The 21,341-nt window shown below is 40.8% G+C and overlaps 2 protein-coding genes across 9 annotated transcripts in view; one reads left to right on the forward strand and one right to left on the reverse strand.

The window, feature by feature from the left end:
- The first annotated feature begins 475 nt into the window (after positions 1-475).
- GJA10 (gap junction protein alpha 10) lies at positions 476-11,548 on the forward strand. Of its 2 annotated transcripts, none has more exons than XM_083730467.1 (3): positions 476-597; positions 3,297-3,353; positions 4,853-6,702. In XM_083730467.1, exon 3 carries the CDS (start codon positions 4,863-4,865, stop codon positions 6,429-6,431), a length of 1,569 nt encoding a protein of 522 aa, XP_083586593.1. In that variant the 5' UTR covers positions 476-597; positions 3,297-3,353; positions 4,853-4,862; the 3' UTR covers positions 6,432-6,702. The 2 variants fall into 2 exon arrangements, with proteins under 2 accessions (XP_083586593.1, XP_083586594.1); XM_083730468.1 differs by lacking the exon at positions 476-597 and adding an exon at positions 10,826-11,548 and having other exon boundaries at positions 2,432-3,353; positions 4,853-6,386.
- A 1,977-nt stretch (positions 11,549-13,525) lies between these two features.
- BACH2 (BTB domain and CNC homolog 2) overlaps positions 13,526-21,341 on the reverse strand; it is a 236,990-nt gene continuing 229,174 nt past the window's right edge. For all 7 annotated transcript variants that reach the window (XM_083730226.1, XM_083730222.1, XM_083730225.1 and 4 more), the window contains one exon: positions 13,526-20,564. In XM_083730226.1, the coding sequence (XP_083586352.1) occupies positions 20,082-20,564 (483 nt within the window). In that variant the 3' untranslated portion in view covers positions 13,526-20,081. The remainder of the gene's footprint in view (positions 20,565-21,341) is intronic.

The following is a 21,341-nucleotide window of genomic DNA, read 5'->3' on the forward strand; positions in this document are numbered from 1 at the left end:
GTAAATAGTAGAGTTTAAACAAGACACTTCTGTAAATACCTGTACAGATTCTCTAATGTGTAAAATATTGTTCTTTACCTGAACATTTTTGATTACATAAAACAAGTTTTATTTTGTATCTACTAAATACTGCACACCGTTAAAACCCCAAACTTTGTAAAATGAATGCACTTAATATTCATTAAACATTGACTTGAAGTGTTTTTTATAACATGTGTTGCTGTATCCCCCCCCCTTTCAGTACAGGGTATGATACCTTATATTACATAAAGGGTAACATATGTCATAATATTCCAGTGCCAAGCCCAGCACTTGTACTATGTTCCACTGAAATTGAAATCATGGAGGCTTGCTTCGAAAGAGGGTTCTCTGATCTAGCGAGAGCAGTCTTCATCAATATTCGCCTCTGCTAGGTCTCACATGCAGAAAATGGGCCTTCATCAGAGAGAACCCGTGTCCAGCATGTGCGCACGGCTGCCTAATTTGTATTGCCATATGGTGTATTGAGGCAGGGAGATAGTGGCATGGCTAAGCCCATTTGATGAGTTAATGGCAAAGGCTGGGATTTCCTATCTCCTAGCTACTATACTAGACCAGGTAAATAATGGATAAATATGTGTGCATGGTGCTTCATTTGTGATTTTTTTCCAGTGTACCTTGCTTTCTTAATCTAACCAGCTCTATTTAGAGCAGTGTTTCCCAACCTTGTGCCTCCAGATGTTTTTGGCCTACAACTCCCATCATCCCTGACCACTGGTCTTGCTAGCTAGGGATGATGGGAGTTGTAGGCCAAAAACATCTGGAGGCACAAGGTTGGGAAACACTGATTTAGAGAACACGTAAGTGGCATCAGGTTCTCTTTGTGAAGGACAGTCGGTGGTTACTTCAAGTATTATACATATTTCCACCAAGAATTGTCATTTACCACAGAAGTAGTTATTCAATCATCAAGCGCCAAAATAAAGTTACGTGGTTTAAGAACTGGTGAATGGTGATGTTGAAAACTGCAACATTAAAAAACCTGTGGGGAAACGGTTTTTTCTCTCTCTCAGAAGACATCATTTCTTAAAATTGCTGTACCTCAGTGACAGCACTTCAAAGGGAAACTCCGGTGTGAAATTGATGAAGTAGAATTTAGCAACAAACAATTCTATTCATTTTAGGCTAGCCTTTGCCAACCCTGGTGCCCTCCAGATGTTTTGAGCTTCCAATTCGATCACCTTTTCCTCCCTGTTGCCATTTTGTGTCAGAATCACAGTGAGCAAGGAAAGGGTTACACTTCCCCAAAATCCAATTCAAAACTCAGTTCCCCTCCCGACCATACTTTTTTTAAAAAAGACCTCAACATGTTACAGGTGACAGACATATATTGCATGTGTAGTTAAGCTGTGTGTGTATATTTACCAACGAAGGAGGATACTTCATCTGACAAAGCGCTCTAGTCAATGAAATCTTATGCCGCTATAAGTCTGTTAGTCTTCAGTGCTGCAGATGGGTTTAAGGGCTCCAGTAGCTTCTCATTGTCAGATAATAATTTATGGAGATGAAGTTTAATCTACAGCCTGCTTATCTAGAATAATCCCAGGAAGTCATTCGAGACTGTACCAGAAGTGAGTATTCATATCTCTCTTTTCCCTAAACCTCATTGAATTGCAATCAGACATAGAGCGGATCCTCAAAATATTATGCAGCTGCAAACACTGTTGAAGTGAATGGAGGGTTAACTGGAATCCTATGGCCATCATAGGCAGAGGTTGCCAAGTACCTAAGGCTATAGTTATACAAACAGCAATTCCACAAGCAGAAGACTTCAATATGCTTTCTCTTTCTGCTTCATGTCATACAATAAATGGCCACACAATTAACATAGCTGACTTCATAGCCCTGCTCCTTTTCATTAATTAATATTGTTGCACAGAATGAGGAGACTTTGGGATTGGAGTGGGGAAAACACAAAAGTGCTTATTACAGTTTTCTTTGATTTATCGTATTTCTATGCTGCTTTTCATTCAAATAAATCCCGAAGGGGCTTACAAACAATAAATAACAGTTAAGAGAATAAAATGTAATGGAACACCACAGATACAGAAAAATCATTAAAAAATTAACTGCTGTTACTACTACTACTAATAATAATAATAATAATTGCATATGCCGCCCATCTGATTGGATTGCCCCAGCCACTGGGCGGCTTCCAACAAACTATAAAACCACAGTAAAACACCAAACATTAAAAGCTTCCCTATACAGGGCTGCCTTCAGATGTCTTCTAAAAGACGGATAGATGTTTATTTCCTTTACATCTGACAGGAGGGCATTCCACAGGGTGGACTCAACTACCGAGAAGGCAATTACAATAAAACAATTGCAATCTATAGTATAAAACATCTTAAAAGCAGCAATTAAAAAAACAACACACAAAACCACAGCAAAAGACATATGATTACCAAATCAATATGGCACTTATAATTTATAGAACAAAATTAACAGAATAACAACTAAAAATATAAGTTAAGTAAGCTCTGTTAAGTTCACACACAAACTCTCTCCATGTCCCCATGATTTGTAATCTTTCTATTCAATTCATTAAAATACACATAACGTCTGTCTTTAAGCCAGCTCAGCCAGATGTTTGCCTTCCATTGTAGAAGAGGAAAGGAGATGAAGGCCATATAAGCATAAATGCTATAGCAATGCCAACCAAAACGAAACACAACATCCGTGAAATTCGATTCCTCATAGCAAATTTTAAACCCAGTTTATTCTGGTGTCTCATTCAACCCCTCCCCTTGAGTGCTGTTCTAACCCGTCTGTCCCACTAGGCAATAGACTATGAAATCGGACATGACCGATTGATCACCAGGCATTGATTCTCATGAAAACTAATGGAATGTAAAGAAAACGTAAGAAGCCAGATCCGTGTGAAGAGGCTGTTTGTTCATTTTAAAAAATAAACTCATTTACCAGTTGGCTCAGCAATAAAGGCTAACATATTTGGGTTCAAACGAAATTAGCAGTGGCCTTACAGAGTAACGAAGTATGTGTGAAGCCTTGGGGGTGATTTGGTAGGACTAAAATAATTGCAGGATAATTCTGGCTGAAGGCACTGTCCTCTTGTCAGCCAGTCGATCAAACTCTGCCTGCGTACTTCGGATTCGTTTATTCTGTCAGCTACAGAACTATGAATTCTAGTCACCGTGTCAACCGTAAACTGTCTTAAGAGTTTGCTCTAAAAAAAAGGAAAAGGAAAAACTAAGTTTCTAAATGATGCTTTCTGGCTGTATACTCATTTTCAGGGTCTGATATGTTTATAATACTTGAAGAGGCTTATGAGCAAGAGAATTACTATTAAGGTAAGCAGCCAAATAATATCTGAACTTATTTCAAAGGCAAATATATGCAGGTGATTACATAGTTCTTATTTTTATTATTTGGTTTTTAAATGACTGCTTAGCTTCTGTTACGATTTTGCCATGTTTAAATAATATTTCCATTTTTTCCCCTTATCCATTTTTCTAATCTAAACTTTGCACCTGATTATATAAACCAGATGGGTGCTAAAACCATGAGGAAAAAGGAAGGTAACTGAAAAGTTGCAGCAGGTAGAACAGATTTTACATCTGTCCGTCACAGCATTTCTTAACAAGGAAGTCTCATTGGGATCTTATGTGTTTATAATTATGTTCCTGGTTGAAACTTAAGTTAGAATCAAAGGAAAGGGTGTGTATAGGCATTTGTGTGGCTATTTTGTGGGTGGGGAATGGTGGCCTGCTTATGAGCACAGGTGGTCCAGCATCTATGCACTATGTGTATAGCTATAGTGTATAACTATGGTGTATAACTTAAACAATTTGCTACCACAGAATGGGTATATGGGCATTAGTTTAGATGAGCTATAGGGGACCAGTGGGCCATTCAGACTTTGCAGGACTACAAGTCCCATAATCCCTTACTATTGGCAATAGTGTCTGGGGATGATGGCAGCTGGAGTCCAACATCTGGAAAGCCACAGGTTCCCCATCCCTGCTTTAGGTGTCTTTAAAGTGGGATTAGGCAAATTTGTGAAACCAGGATAGAACCTGATACATAGGGCAGCATACCTGTTGGCAATAGGTGCCGGGGATAGGCAACAGTTGATGCCTGTTACCTTCATGCCCTGCTTGTAAGCTTTCACAAACAAACAAACAAACAAACAAACAAACAAACAAACAAACCCAAAAGCAATTTGATAAAGAATGTGGGGCTATATGCATCTTTAGTCAAACCAGTCAGGTTTGTTCTTACGTTCTTTATTCATCTCCAAAATTCTCAGCTGATAGGTGGCACCCCTCAAACATTCAGTCTACCAGATGCAACTTTTTATTGATATTTTGAGATGGGGTTGAATTTGTCTGAGTTTAGAAAACCAGGTGACAGGGAAAGGCAGAGGGAGAGAGGGAGAGAGAGAGACTAGCTGTTCCTATTATTATTTGAAGCCTGAAGGTCTTCAACGGTGAAGATCGCATAAGAAAGAAAATAATGCAATAAATAGTAATGCCCAAGAGGATCCTTTAGGTTGGTGGATGGGGACTTGTAGCTATCCAAATGTTATTCAACTCCCTTCAGTCCCAGTCAGCATGGTCAATGATCAGGAATGTTATAGTTCAGCAATATATGGTGGGCCATAGGGTTCCCAACTCACAACAGTAAACACAGCAAATCTCATTCGATCATCCTATTTCAGTCAGTGCCAGCTGTGTCAAAAGGAATTAGGAACAATTTTAGATAAAAATGTGATCAAGCGCCAATGCCCATAGAACCGAACTGTAGTTTGGTATTTCATCATTTAACACTGCATTGCTATTTGTTTCAGGGATGAACCCATGACTATGGGGGACTGGAACTTGCTGGGCAGCATTCTAGAAGAAGTACACATCCATTCTACCATAGTGGGCAAAATCTGGCTCACCATCCTTTTCATATTTCGAATGCTAGTTCTTGGTGTTGCAGCTGAAGATGTCTGGGATGATGAGCAAGCAGAGTTCATTTGCAACACAGAGCAGCCTGGCTGCAGCAATATCTGCTATGACAAAGCTTTTCCCATCTCCCTGATCCGTTACTGGGTGCTACAGGTAATCTTTGTTTCATCTCCTTCCCTCGTTTATATGGGTCATGCCCTTTACAGACTCCGGGCCCTTGAGAAAGAGAGGCAGCGGAAGAAAGCTCACCTCAAAGCACAGCTGGAAGAGATCGAGCTTATATTGGAAGAACACAGGAGAATAGAGAGGGAACTGAGGAAGTTGGAAGAACAAAAGAAAGTAAACAAGGCACCCTTGCAAGGGGCCTTGCTGTGGACCTACATCCTGCATATCCTGACCCGGTCAGTCTTAGAAGTGGGTTTTATGGTGGGTCAGTATCTTTTATATGGGTTTCAAATGTATCCACTTTATAAATGCACTCGCCCACCATGTCCTAACACTGTGGATTGTTTTGTATCTAGACCAACAGAGAAAACTATCTTCATGGTTTTCATGCACAGTATTGCAGCAGTTTCTCTCTTTCTGAATGTTTTAGAGATTGTCCACTTGGGGGTAAAGAAGATTAAAAAGACCCTTTGTGGGACACTCAAGGAGGAGCTTGTAGCTACTGATAATGACATTAACTTTTCCAAAAAAAATTCAGTGATACAGCAGATTTGCATCATGTCTAACTTGTCTCCCCAAGGCAGTTTTAAATTTATGCCAGACCAGCAAGTTGGGCTGCCAGCTTACTTGGCTCCTGAGGAAGGATTCACACCTGCTGAACAAAACCAGAACCCAATAAACGCAGAACAACAATGGTGCAGCAACCAGAGAAGCAGGCCAAATCAGCACCAGGGTCAACTCCACCACCTCTGCAGACATCTAGAACATCCTAATGAGTGTGATCAGCACCACCGACAGCTCCCCAGGCACCTCCAAAATCTCATGGGTCAGCGGCATGACTATCAACAACAGAATGAGTCTTCCAGCAGTGAAGATGTCCAGAAGCCATCACAGCAGGGCACCAACAGCTATCGAAAGAATGAACAGCATCCTCTAGAACATTCCAAGAATCCTCAACATGGTCCTAAACCTTGCATTATCTCCAGTCATATGGACAGCCCTCAAGGCATTCTTCGAAAGCATAGCCGGGCACTCAGCTGCAAGGACTTAGGAACTGATCGCTGTGACTCTCCAGACAGCGGGCGTCATCAGAACCGCAAGTCTAGCTTTTTGTCCAGGGTGTTGTCAGAAAGCCAGCTGGACACAGACTCAGACACCTCAGAATCGCGGAATGGTTCTGGCTCAGATGCCAAACACAGAGATGATAGCAGTCTTCCGAACACACCACCACTTCCTTCCGCAATGGGACGCAGAATGTCAATGGCAAGTAGACCCAAGCGGCCTTCCTTCTATACCCTGCTAGTGTGAGTTATTGCTCCTTAGCATAGCGCTAGCTTAGGTCTTGGGCTTTACTGGTTCGTTCAGAATTGTGATCAAATAGAGCGGAAAATCATTTTGAGTTCTTTTATACCAAGTTAAGTCTTTGAGAAATATAACTGTTGCAGCAGAAAGGCATTTTAAAAACAAAACAAAATGAAAGGCATCAGACACTATGAATCTTATGGGGGGGGGGTTGGGAATGGGGGAGGTGCATACAATCAAATAGTGTTGCCACTGCTATCAATGTAAATATTAATGTAAAGACTTGTTGTGTTCCACACATGAACAAACGGTAAACAGTATTTCCCTGAATCCTCCTTGAAGCATACTTTACCCTATTTTTCAGTTTGGGAACTGAGGTTAAGGGCACCATGAAGGGTACATTATCTCCACAGCTGAGTAGGATTTTAAACTCTATTTTTCAGCAGTTATGAGGATGTGCCATCAAACCACAGATCAGCTATAAACTCACAAGGTGGTCTGAGATAAGCCAAAGACCTCTTGGACTCAGCTCCAACCTTTGATATGGGTATCATAACACTGGTCTAACAAAGCATTCTGAGGCTTGAAACCTCTTAGTCCCTCTGCTATATACATGGCTTCCATTGTGTCCTGCTCACAGTGACCCGTCTTGTGTGTGCACACCCTCTAGGGGACAGGAGGGTCCATTATCCCAGCAGGTGAATGTGATCAAGGGTATGTATGTATCTCAGAATTCCTCCCCAAGCCATGATGCCACAAATGTTATGTAGACACCATGCAGATCAATCAGCTGAGTGACCTTTACAGTCATATCAAGTGAATGTGACCTATGCAGTTAGAAATTGTACAGTAATAAAATATGAGTGTGGGTGCATTTCCAAGCAGAGATTTTCTGCTCCTTTATGAGCTAAACAAGAATTAATTGAGACTGGTCTCTTATCATGCGGTGATGCAGGCTTGCCTTCTTCTAACCTGTTCAATTGTCAGGATTCTGCCTCCATACCAATTTTGGCTGGTAATTGCTTCCAGCTGGTAGTTTGAGCTAAGCATTACCACGGTCCTGCAACCATTCCAATTCAGAGAAAGGCTCAGTGTACGATAACACTTGTTTTCCTAAGAAGCAAAGGCTCATCTGCCGCATAGTTAGGCGATGCTACCTGAGAGGTTCTTATGTGGCTGCCATGTGGTACTTTGTGAGTTTCACTTTAAATGCCTGGACAGAACCCAGAAAGAGGACAAGAGGTCATGGCTCACCACACATTCATTAGACTGCCTGCATGTTCCATGACCATAGGCACTACTCCCTCTACATCATAGACAGGAAACTTATGCCCTACCCATATTCAACTCCCATCAGCCCCAGCCAGCATGGCCAGGATCTAGAGCAGGTGTGGGGGAACCTATGATCCTCCAAATTCCCAGCCTCAGCATGAATGTTCTATGGCAATAATGCCAAAGGGCCAATGGGAATCGTAGTTCATCAACATATCTATGAATATCTAGAAAAATCTGGAGGGCTAATGGTTCCTCAAAAGGGACGTGGGTGGCGCTGTGGGTAAAACCTCAGTGCCTAGGACTTGCCAATCACATGGTCGGCGGTTCGAATCCCCGCGACGGGGTGCGCTCCCGTCATTCGGTCCCAGCGCCTGCCAACCTAGCAGTTCGAAAGCACCTCCGGGTGTAAGTAGATAAATAGGGACTGCTTACCAGCGGGAAGGTAAATGGCGTTCCGTGTGCTGCACTGGCTCGCCAGATGCAGCTTGTCACACTGGCCACGTGACCCGGAAGTGTCTGCAGACAGTGCTGGCTCCCAGCCTAGAAAGTGAGATGAGCGCACAACCCTAGAGTCTGGCAAGACTGGCCCGTACGGGCAGGGGTACCTAATGGTTCCTCACACCTGATCTAGTAGGCTACAGGTGCTCCACCCCTGCTCTAGGCTCCCTTTCTACCTCTGCACTGACAATGGGGTGGGTCAGAGCTTTAGCTGCCCATCTCATTCCTACCCTCAAAACTGTTTACTATAAAGATGCTTTATGTGGGGCTGCCCTTGTTTCTGGTCTGGAAGCTGTAACTTCCAGCGGCCAGACTGCTCATGGGAGAAAGCTACATGTTACTCTTGCTGAGAGAGCCGCACAGGTTGCCAGCTTGCTGCTGGACCAGGTTCAAGGTTATTGTGTTAGTTCACAAAGCCCTACAGAACTAGGGCCTAAAGTACCTTAAAAACCACTTGGTTCCTTAAATATTCCACTGCCAAGGGGGAATTTGGGTAGCCCTTCATGCCTGTCAGGTTTGGTCAGACTTTCCCAGGCACCAAGCTTTCAGTGTTGCAGCCCCTACCCTGAGAAACTCCTTGCCAATGGAAGTCCCTCAGGACATCTTTGCTTCCTTTTAGATGTTGAAACCTGTACTGTTCAGACGGGCCTTTGGAACTTGATTTTGTTGTTTTTAACTAACCAGTTTTATTGATATGCTATTATAGTAGCTTATGTTTCCACACTGCACGCCACCTTGTTGTTTTTCTATCAAAGTGTGTTTTATAAATATATATATATTTAAATGGTTTAATGAAACAAACCAGGTTCAAACCTGGCTCACGCCACCCAGCCAGCATGTCTGATGGTCAGGGTCAGATGATGGGTAGTTGTAGTCCAACAACAGCTGGAAGGCATCTGTAGTTTAAATTAATCAGAGCTCCAAGTTCAGATGTAAGGGGGAACTCACACTAGCAGATGCTTCCACTGTGACAGGACATCTTAAACAAGTAAGATGGCTCACTTTCAGAGATTGGATATTGGGCCTTGTGGGCTGCTACATTCTTATATTTCTGAGAAAATATTATTTGTTTGCACTACTTACTGGGGACGCAGGTGGCGCTGTGGGTTAAAGCCTCAGCGCCTAGGACTTGCCGATCGAAAGGTCGGCGGTTCGAATCCCTGCGGCAGGGTGCGCTCCCGTCGTTCGGTCCCAGCGCCTGCCAACCTAGCAGTTCGGAAGCACCCCCGGGTGCAAGTAGATAAATAGGGACCGCTTACCAGCGGGAAGGTAAACGGCGTTTCCGTGTGCGGCTCTGGCTCGCCAGAGCAGCGATGTCACGCTGGCCACGTGACCCGGAAGTGTCTCCGGACAGCGCTGGCCCCTGGCCTCTTAAGTGAGATGGGCGCACAACCCCAGAGTCTGTCAAGACTGGCCCGTACGGGCAGGGGTACCTTTACCTTTACCTTTTACTACTTACTATGCTGTTCAGCTGTTGACTGAGCTCTGCTGTTTAGGCAACAAGTGTCTATGTGGTTGAACAGGACCCAAGAAGTCCTGGGCAATTGATTTTCCTCTCCCAATTGAATTGTTAAAAGCCATGACATGTACAGCTCCATTTGTTGGATTGGTTGAAGCAGCAGCATTGACCAGCACAGCAACTGAAATGTGGCTTTGTTGCTTAGAGAATGGGGCAGACAGAGCAAGGCTAGTCTTGTCCTGCTACTCAGAAACACCCTGAGTGACAAGAGATTGAGGGAAGTACTTTGACACAAATTCAGAAATGGCCACTAGCTTAGATCGCTTTTTAAAGGGATCCTATAAATTCATGGAGGACAGATCTGTTATATCAGGAATGTGAAACCATTTGCATCCCCTGCCCCAAGGCACTGTTGAACCACAACCCCCATGATCCTTAACCATTTTGCGATGGTAGCAGCAGCTGATGCGCCACCACTTCCACATCTTCTGGAGCAGGGGTCAGCAAACTTTTCCAGCAGGGAGCCGATCCACTGTCCCTCAGACCTTGTGGGGGGGCCGGACTAGATTTCTGGGGGGGGGAAATGAACAAATTCCTATGCCCCACAAATAACCCAGAGATACATTTTAAATAAAAGCACACATTCTACTCATGTAAAAATACGCTGATTCCTGAACCTCCGCGGGCCGGATTTAGAAGGCGATTGGGCTGTATCTGGCCCCCGGGCCTTAGTTTGCCTACCTATGATCTGGAGGGCTACAGCTTCTCCACCACTCTCATATTCTGAGGCAATAGATGACTGGAAAGTATTTGTTGGGGGCCAAACAGCAGGACAGAAGTACTGCTTGTGACTGGACTAGGCTGACCTTGGTTTAATCCAGCAGAGTGGTTGTTGTGCTTTTAAGATGAAGCACTGAGGTGGTGTGGCTGACCTGCATCCCTCAGTATATTGTTGGACTCTAGCTCCCATCAGTCTCAGCATAACCAATGGTTTGAGATGATGGGAACATCCAGAGGGAAACAGATTTGTCACTCCTTCGCTAAACTGTAAGCAAAACAGGTAAATTAAAACTAAAATAATCTACAAATCTATTGAGAATGAATATTTCACTGAACCTTCTTTCTTCTTCTACAAGCCAAGTCAGTTTCTTTCTCTTTTCTCTTTCAGAATGTGCTACTAGAACTATCATCTATCATGAAAAAATAATGCTTGCTTAGCAGCACTACCAAAGCACAGCAGCAAATCCCGAAACCTGAAATATGAAGGTTAAAAGCAGTTCTCTCCCTTCCTCCTAGACCCTAGCAAATATGCTGCTTCAAGGTGGACAGCTATGGATATGGAATCTGTTATTTCTGACTGACACATGCATCTTGGCAGCCGCACGTGTGATCCAAAAGCCTCTTTCAAAACGCTCCCATTTCCTCTCATGTGCAGCAACTAGGAGCTGTTTAGGGTGCCCAGCTGCTACAAAACAGCATTATTTTGTTCCTAGGAGAAGACTATGGGGGAGATACGCATCTTGATTTGTAGGACTGCCACATAGCTATCCAGCAGGAGCCCCGGTACAAAACTTCAAGGCTGTTGAGATACAAAACATCTGTAAGGGTGGGATTGGCAGACAAGACTGCTTTCTGAAAGGCTCTCTTCCCTGCCCACCTCTGTACGCCCCAGGAATCAATGAATAAAAGATGAAAGCAGCATGCAGTAAGTTTTTAGTTCAATGCTGCAGGTTAACAAAGAAGTCTGAATCCATCTCGAAGATGCACAGCTACCTCCCTCCCCAGACCTTTGGCACGCTGAATCTTATGATCTTGAAGGAATTGTCAGCATTACCTTGTTACTTGCCTGTTTCTCCAAATGTTAATAAACACGGGCTGAAAGCTTTTTTAAAAAAACAAAACATGACATAGCCTACCCCTGTTTTATTCCTTTAGCATAAAAGGGGACTGAAACAACAACTTAAACTGTTTCTACATTGTCTTTGTCCAGACAGTTCTACTTGCTGCTGCTTATGGAAAGGTTGGGTTTTTAACAACAAAAGAATAATAACGTCTCTTTCTGACTACTGCTGTTCCTGCCCTATATAGCACATAGGAAGTAAGGGTAGCCTTGCCGTAGAAAAGATACCAGTCCTGAAGGGGAAACTGTTCATTATCTGGGTGTTTTCTCTCTCTCCTCTTGTTCTTAAATAGGGCAGAGATGTCTGAGCACACAGATAGACTTAATGGAGGGGATAATAGATTCAAAAAATGGTAGGGAATAACTGCAAGGTCAAAAATGAATAGGCCAGACTGTTTCCAGCTATGTGTGGCAGCAAGGGAAAGATTATCGAGTTCACAACAGGGATGCACAACTCCCAACGGTCACTTCAGTGCTTTTAACTAACTCAAGAGGCCCTCATTGCTATATCCTGTGTGAAAAGCGTTTCTGATACAAATTTAATAGTTCTTTCTTTCTTTCTTTCTTTCTTTCTTTCTTTCTTTCTTTCTTTCTTCATTGATTTCTTTTTCTCATACAGCACACACTCTCTTTATGAAATCCATTCCATCTTTTCAGTCTCACTCAAACACAAAAAGCATACAAAGTAAAAACCAACCCTTACCCCTTTGGGACAGAAAGAAAAAACCAGCCCTAGAAACCACAATAGATAAACGTTCAAACAGGCAACTGCAATATGGAACAAGTGAGTTTCTTCTTCTGTTCCAGTTATAATGGTGCTCCAATCAACCCTCCTCAAGAATGCACAATTGCTTCAAGCTGCACACTTAAATGTTAGGTTGAATAGGAAACATTAACTAAAGGATAAGGAAAGACATGGTGGGGAAGACCCACTTCCATGTTTTTCACAAGCTTTTAGCGTTTTCTTTACTAGTAAATGGAGATTTTTCTAAAAGATACCATGCCCAAGGAATACAGCAAGATAAATCACAAACTACAGTAAACAACTCTGTATTTAGTTTACAAAACCTAATTGACAATAATGTACAGCATGTCAACACATTCTATTACATGAGATCTTAAATAATATATACAATGCCAAAGTAATAATGACATGCGCAACTCAGTATTTCAAAGCCGAGCAGTCCAAATATTCCTGAAATAAGTCCATGTGAACAACTCTCTAAATGCATTTAAGCTACCTGAAGGTGGCTCACATATGTATATTGCTTTATGAATGTTAAGAAGACCCCCATGTGAGAAAACGCTCATCAAAGGCTCAGACAGAACCTTCATAGTAGCTCACATGACCTTGGATACAATGCTTTATAACAGAGGCAGCTCATTTGTTGCACGCCACTGAGGGCTGAACATGAATGTGTGATTCCATTAAAATTCACCTTAAAAGTAAGCTAAGATCATGCAAAGGTGAATTCTGCCCATGATAAAAGCCTGTGGCACCTACACCGATCTTGCTACCTGAAGTGCAAATGAAGACCAACAGTGAGCCAGTATGGACAATGGCAGAATGCCTAATCCCTACATAATGCTACATTTAGATGTAGTCTTGCAGTTTATTTAAGATCTGGTATCTAACAGCACAATCGTGACCATGTCTATTCAGAAGTTGTTGCTGGCATCCATTTGTCTTGAGAGACAATGGGGTATGCCTCCGGGGGTGAAGTCACAGGTAAGAGCTAAGTGCAGGGTGAGGATCAAAGGAAGACAAACTACCACAGAAGGAGCACAACGCATTCCTCCACCAATGGAACTATGCCTCCCCTAACACCCTATATACCCCAGAAGTAATTTCTATTGAATTTACTGGGGCTTACTCCCAGGTAAACGGGGTTAGGACTGCTGCCTTAGCCACCTTTCAGATTTGCTTGCTTTTCAATGAACGTAACATTAAATTCAGAGGCAGAGATCTACAATACGTAATGATATGTCTTTATTTCATCAACAGAAATGGTGTCTAGACAAAATTCAGTTAACACTATCAATTCAAATGAATGGAAAGGGTTTTCTTTTTCTTTGCACGATACTGTATTTACAATGAGTAAATGAAGTCTTAAATTTATTAGTTCATAGCAATGCTGTTTTTTCTCTCCAAAAAGGTAAAAATTCTTAGTAACAAGGAATAAGCATCAACAGCCATTTCATTTATACAATATAAATCACAAGAAACCACAGTCACCTAGAAAAAAAATAATAGACAAGCTTAAGAACTAGTACAATAAAATGATGCATTGAATTAAGTTACATTAATCGCATAGAATCTGTGTAAAAAGTATATAGAAAAACACCTGATGCAACTTGTTACAGTCATTGACCAGTTATGAGAGGTACAGAGGATTATACAGGTAGATATGTGTGAAAACTGTCCATACTGTCTGACCTGGGGAGGAAGAGAAGAGGGATTGCATCCCCTTGCATACACTGATAAAAACCCTGTTTTGAATATGGCCTCTGAAGTTTGTAAGGCATATAGTAGAGGTGCACTTGTATCCCACTGGTTCTGGAACAAACTTGGGGTGGTCTCCACCCTTGAAATAAAAAGTTGACCCTTGAATTGAATGGCAAAAATCAAGCATCCAAAGATCTCCAAAGTGTTTAGCATAATTTCTGATTGGAGGGATCCAGATATATTCAGTCATATCACAAGTAGTAAATATACAAGTTTCTGAAGCACACATCATCTTTTTTTGTGACATTGCAAATGTAAGAGCTTAAACTTGCTTTCAAAACAACACACAGTTCTATGGTTAAGTGGGGTGGGTGGGGAAATCCCGATTAGATACTCAGGATGGCTCTCCAAATCTGAACTGACCTATTAAGACAGAGGGCTATGGGAAATCCTAGGCTGAGTTTCTGACTCAAAATTCCTTCAAATCAATGGATAACTAATTCTAGAATGAGAAACTGAGTCACATTTCAAACTCTGAGCAATGAAAAAAGTCAATTTCTGACCAAACTGCTTAAGCTTTTCAATTCCAAAGGTTGCAGTCCTATGCACACTTAGCCAAGAATAAGTTCTATCAAAAAGGAAGCAAACATGCTGCACAAATGTACATATCAATTACCACACTGCATAGGTGTCTAAACTTGTATGTAAACTGGACTTCTATAATAGAGCTGATGTTGTAATAGAGTTAATGACATGTCCAACAATAAAAGGTATTTAAACCAGTCATAAAAATTTTCTTTTAAGTTTGAGAAGGGAATTTGAATAATTAACGCTCCACCAGAAAAGTGGTTTCCATCACAATGGTAGAACCATATGAGTATTATAATTTAAAAACAAACACATATCACTAGTTTTAATGGTGTTTTTTTAAATATATAATATTGGTGGAGTGTAGGAAAATACTGTAATTCTTTTACATGGCAAGCAATGACATTCTAACTTCCAGAGAAAATTATAATAATTTATTAGTAGTCTACAATCCACCAAACTATAGATTTTAATATACATAAAATTGTTTGAATGGACTTAACATATGTACATGTACAACTCTATTCTGCAGCATCATTTGATGCCTGAGTCTTGAAATAATTCAAATATTATAAATATACATAGTATAAACAAGCAAAAGTACACACACTGATTTTATACTGGAGATAGAAATTAGCTACCACATTTTTAGCAAGGTTTCCCTTAGGCTACATCAAATCCTTTTTAAATTTTTTTTGTCCCTATCCACCTTCTCTAAATAGAATTTTAAAACAGGTACACAATTAAGCTGATGTAACAAAAATAAGGGGATAAATAAACATAAAACCTTATTATTTGTGTGTGAAGACTACCTCTTGGAGTCATTGGTTTGAGCTGGGTTGGTGAGGCTTGCATAGGCTTATCAATACTACCCATTAGGCCAGATGCTCAAGGAACACTCTAGCTTCATTGGCTAAACCTACATGTATTATTTTTATTTATTTTTAAAAGACACCCATGAAGATAAATGGTGGAATGAGATTAAAGGCTCTGGAGGTCTCTTTATTTTAGAATTATTCTGACTCTGGCATACAAACTTAAAAAACCCCAAACATATAGCAGTTTGTCACAATGCTTACCATATTTCATCTAGGGAAGAATTCATTTTTGTTTTAAGAGCTCTGAGGAAAACTGAAATTCCACAGATGTAGCTTTTCTCATCACAGCAATGCACTGACGAGAAAATCCACACCTGCTGAATACCACAGTGTTCAGAACTCCTGTCAGGGGTGAAAAAAAGGCTGAATGTTTTTCTTTCTTTTTCTTAAAAAACCTGCCTATATAAGTATGTTGGGTTTATCAAAGTATGTTGGGTTTATTAAAGCTTTTGAAATTAAAAGCTTGGACATGAGTTGAATGTAACCCTTAACCACCATATTATCAGCAGCTGAATCTGTTACACTAAGTTTTATCCAACGCCCACACTATTTTTTTTAAAAGAGACAGCAGTTGTAAATACTAATCACAGTGGTTTGTGTATCCAATGATTTTTTTTTTTTTTTTTACTTCCTTGGGAACAAAAATACATGGATTAGATCCAAAAAAATAAAATAAAATAGTGCATCTTTAAAGCAGCATATATCCTTAGAAAGACATTGAATAATTTACTTGCACAATATATAAAATAACAGTTTTATACTGCAGCATCAAACTCTGACGCCTGAGTCGTCATATGTTAGGTCTAGAATATAAATATGGGGATGTCTTGGTAACTTGATTGAGTCTTTTTTTTCCTTTTAAACTAGCTCTTTTGTTCCAGAATCAGGTTGCAATGAACTTCAGTTGTATTCAAGGCACCCCCAAGATAACGCAGAGAAACAAATATATTACATAGTGTAATACTCACCTGACAAAAGCAGAAAAAGCCTAAATGAAATGAGGTTTTCTGGCAATACAAAGTATAGCAAAGGCAAATAAAAAGGAGGACTAGTTGCAGACTGGACAAAGCTAAATGCATACTCCTTACATGCTCTTTGTATCAGTGCAAAAGCAGTTTCCATCTAGCACAAAATGTCAAACTGAGACAAACCTATTAATTCCTTTATGAATTTTTTATCAATCGAAGGTATTTTCTCCTTCTGCATTGTTCAGCAATGCCTACTTATTTATTTTCCAATAGAAGTTTGGTCGTCAGTTATTTATTCAAATGTGTCGCTTCGTGTCCAGTTCTGAAGCTAATTCTCCTACATGTCTCTCTTGACATTAACCCAAGAGCCACATGTAGTTCTGAAGAACCATACACAATATATATATAGTCCAATGAAGAAAAATATACATATCAGTCATTTGTAAATGGTCAAAAGCTAAACTCAACCTAAAAAGCTTGAAACGATAGACTTATCTGAGCAGTGGACTTTAAAAAATCAGTTTCTCCAAGAAAAGAAAACGGAAGAAAAAGGTAGAGAGAGGCCCAGCACCAATGAGAGAGCCAGGTCAATACAATAGCTGTGGAACAATATGTTCTGTCAATTGCATTTAAACCACTGGAATGAGGTCAAAAGTACCAGTTGCACGTGAGTTGGTGTGATAGCAAATCTTCATGTCAGAAAGCTAGCTCAGACTTGGTTGAATACCCATATAAACCACAACTAGCTGGAGGTCACTTAAAAATAAAGAAGGCAACAGAAAAAAACAAACATTTGAACAATACTGTCGACTGAACAATTACAACAACAAAATCTCAAATGCAAAAACCTGGCTTTAAAGCCGTAATGCAATTCACATGTAGCTTTAAAAAAAATCTAGCTTCCATCACTGTCCATCTCACAGAAGTTAAGATTTCTTTGCAAAGCACAGAAGGGCTCTGCAATGTCAACTGATTACAAGTCAATCCCCTCATAGTTGCATATCCCCTAACCCCCTAAAGAGCTTCTGTTTTCTGCACACAGAATTGTTGCAAGCTTCCAATATAATTAAATAGCTACAAAGCGAGTCAAGGACTTTCTCACCCCTGCGCCAAAACATCCTACAGCTTGAACTAGCATCCTTATGACATATATAAATAGATGAATAATTAGAGTAAGTTTTTGTTTGTTTTACAGAAATGGTTAATACTTAATTTATATATTTAAAAACATAGCAGTTCCAACCTACATAAGAACATCCCTCCCTTCCTAGTAAATAAATGTGGCACATGCAATGGATACGCCTCCTGGTTGGCAGGTAGGTTGCAGTAAATTTGGAGTACAGAGAAGAAACAGGACTGGCAAGCTGTCTGCATAAGCTGATAAAAAAGAGGGTGTCAATTCATCCTTTAGAAAAACAATGCAGATTTACTGAGTGCCATACCGCTTAGTGTAAACATTAGCACTGAGAAACATATTGTCATAGTTAATAGGGAAAAAAGCCTGTTTGAATCACATGGGGTGGCTCAATATGGTTTTACCCACAGAAAAGGTGAACAGTACCAATCTGTAAACCATACATGCCATCATAAAATATAGCTCAAAGCACCCTGGCACAATCAAGATAGAAAGTCACTTTAAAAACAAAACAAAACAGAGGACACAATCCATCAGGGATAAGGTGATGAGGGAAAAAGTATCCTACAAAAAAACTCCTTGAAATCTTTGGATGTTATGCAAAAGCATCTCTCTTGAGTAATTCCCATCAATCACAATAAAAATGGTGTAGGCAAAGTCCTGGTGGATTGTGCCCACCCATTCCCTGAAGAGTTGTTTCCATGTGTTTGTTGGGCAGATGTTACATCTGAAAGAAGCTTGCCTTGCACAATCACCATGTGAGTCAGGTCAGCTGGAGTTCTGTGAATTTCCTTGAGTTTCAGTACTTCTGAAACTTGTCCTCCAACAAAGTTTCCTCTGAGACAGATGCTGCTTTGTGCTGATAAAAATAATACAAACTGAGGGAACCTGACAGCACAATATTTCTGACACATGGGCAATCACTGCAGAATCACTGCAGAAATGCATGCTTTTTTAGCACTTTGGGGTAGAGATTGCTCTAAGCAAGCCTCTACATCTCTATATTACAGGGCCAGTCCTGGAAACCTTTCACGTAGACAGTTTCTCATACGTTTGTGGAGGTGAGTTAGAGTTGAACAAATGCCAGTGTAAATAGTGTAGTGAAACACTGCTGTTAACACCTGCATAACATGGTGTACAACAGAATTACACACTGAGGCCAATAGGACTATTGGAAGGGATGAACAGCACTAGTACGACATAAATAAGCAAGAATTGCAGTGGGAAGCTTAATTCAAACTTCACTGAGTCTCATGGAACTATGTTCACCAACGTAAACAGCCTGTGTCTTAAGCTATAGTTCTCAATATCAGTGACATACACTGGCCACTGTACAGTTTTTAAGGTGTCTTTGTAAGTATCAAACGATACTTGACAAATAGAAAATCCCTCTTAAAGAAAGAAGAAGAAGCAGCGACTTAATATCTGAATTGGGGAAGTAAAAGAAAGAAGAAAAAGACGAATACAGAAAATACCCAATTCACACTATTGGGTGAATTCCATATTTGGCAAGATTGTTATTTCCCTACATAATCATCTCCTGAGTGGTGTTGTTGTTTTTTATATAAAAAATGTTGTTTTACTTAACAGATAACAATAAAAAAGCAAAGAATACAGTATATGAGTTATACTGAAGTCACAACTTCATTTATGAAAAGGGGTTTGATCCAAAACTCAGTGCAAGTGGCAAAGTTGACCATCGCTGTACAGTATTGTGAGAGGATTCAAATAAAACCCACTTTGCTCAAATGGGCACATAAAAGACAGCTGTGCCACAAACACTGTGTATATTAAAATTTCAAATCAGCTTCCAACATTAAACTTTATAAATAAAATACAAACTGAATGATATTGCTGAACCGTGAACCTAAGTGGTGGTGAGAAAATATTAAAAACAGGTACAAACTACTACCTAGCATTGACAAAAAAAAAGGAATGTTGGAATTTGTTTATACAATAGAAACGGGGAAAAAAATTCCAGTTGTTTTCATGAGAAAAAATTGAGGCATGCAGGGATTTTTTTTGCATATGGATATATATTTTTATATATACTATATATAGTATGTACAGTTTAGTTATAAAACTTTGATGTGTAAAGAAGCTGTCTTCAATGAAAAATTGAACATTCAGAGGAAATTCCTGAGTTAGGGTTTTGTGACATGGGCCACTGAGAAAAAAGCTGCGTTTGGGTCCTCAGAGGTGTTATGTCCATCCCTGTTGAATATTGAAATTAAAATACAACAACAACAACAACAATAACAACAACAATAAAAAAGAAACAGACAGTGTTGCCACTGTTTTGTTCCCCTGCATGAGCAAGGGATAGCACCATAGTGAAGAAGTTAAACTCCCGCTTGTAGAGAGGAGGGAATACTTAAAAACAGTATTGCTGCTAAGACCACTGTAGTGTGCACCAAATATGTTCTTCAATCTAAACAACAAACGAACGTGGCCACTGGCTGACTGAAGAATACCTTGCTAGGCATGGCGTGAAAAAGGTATACAGCCACTAGGTGTATTCCTTCCTAGGTTGCTCATCTGTTGTACATTTATCAGTCATTTCCTGACAGAAGTCCACTGTCACTGTTTGGTTATTCTGCTCGAGAGGGAGCTCCTGCTCGCAGTAAGTACCTTGGTCAGCTCCATCCAATACTCTTGCCGCTGCGCATTTGTCAGAAATGTTGTTAGGTAGCCAGTGAGCTCCTAGTTGCTGCACTGGGCTTTGCTCCGAACAGCACTGCAAGCCTTCCCCAACACACTGAGATGTCACCACATTTTGCTCTACTCCGGCTGGCGAAGGGTTGATACTGGTTGCTGTTGGAAGATCCATAGGCCTGAGGACAGGGCAGTATCGGTGCAGGTCTTGGATCTGTTCGGAGCTCTGCATATCCCTACACACTTCTTGGGAAAGGCAGGAGAAATTATCTAACAGCTCCCCCATGCATGCTTTCAATTGGTTCCTTTCTGATAAAAGTTTCTCCTTCTCACAAACCTGAGAGAGAGAGAGAGAGAGAGAGAGAGAGAGGGAGAGAGAGAAGTGAAAGCTCTTAATTTTAAGAAGTATGGTGTATCAGGCTTCTAGAACTCAGAAATAAATCCAGGCAAAGCTAATTCACACATTACACAGAATGATGTGGCAAAGCTCTGGACTATACAACTTCCGACTAGAGATGGAGTGAAGATTTGAAGCAGAGTTTCTTGACCATGTGAGGATCACTGCTCGAATTCTTGTAGATAAAATCAAAAAGGGGCACTGCATGCTAAGTGTAGGCTCCCTGTCCCAACCTCATTTCTGTTCACACCCCAAAGAGGAGAGTAAAAGAATTCATTAGCAGAGTCTCTATACAGCTAATGTGTTCTGCTTATATTGGCCAGGAAGGAGGAGAGGCGTTCCATCTGGGTAGGCCTTGACTTCTTGCTGCTTCAACCCCTTCCCCCAAAATAAGGTTATTTCTCCTCAGATAATGACAGGGTGAAGGGATAGAAGGCAGTAGAAGGAACCAGGCTCTTTGAGGATTCCTTCTAGAATGCTTGAAGAGGGCTTCAGACAATTGATAGTACACTCAAAGACCCAATTATTTTTCAGGGCATGCACTAGGAGGTTTGTACACTCCTGCTTCAGACTGCAGTGGTTTGTGTGCATTTGCACACACGTGACATATTTTTATGAAGTGCACAACCATGTAAAAATCCCTCCCCCTCATGCAGTAAAGTAGCACACCAGAGAGAAAAGTATAGCACAGCCCTCTCTGAGAAGAGTGCAGACAGT

Source organism: Podarcis gaigeae (genome assembly GCF_964106915.1).
Source record: "Podarcis gaigeae genome assembly, chromosome: 3".
Taxonomy (NCBI): domain Eukaryota; kingdom Metazoa; phylum Chordata; class Lepidosauria; order Squamata; family Lacertidae; genus Podarcis; species Podarcis gaigeae.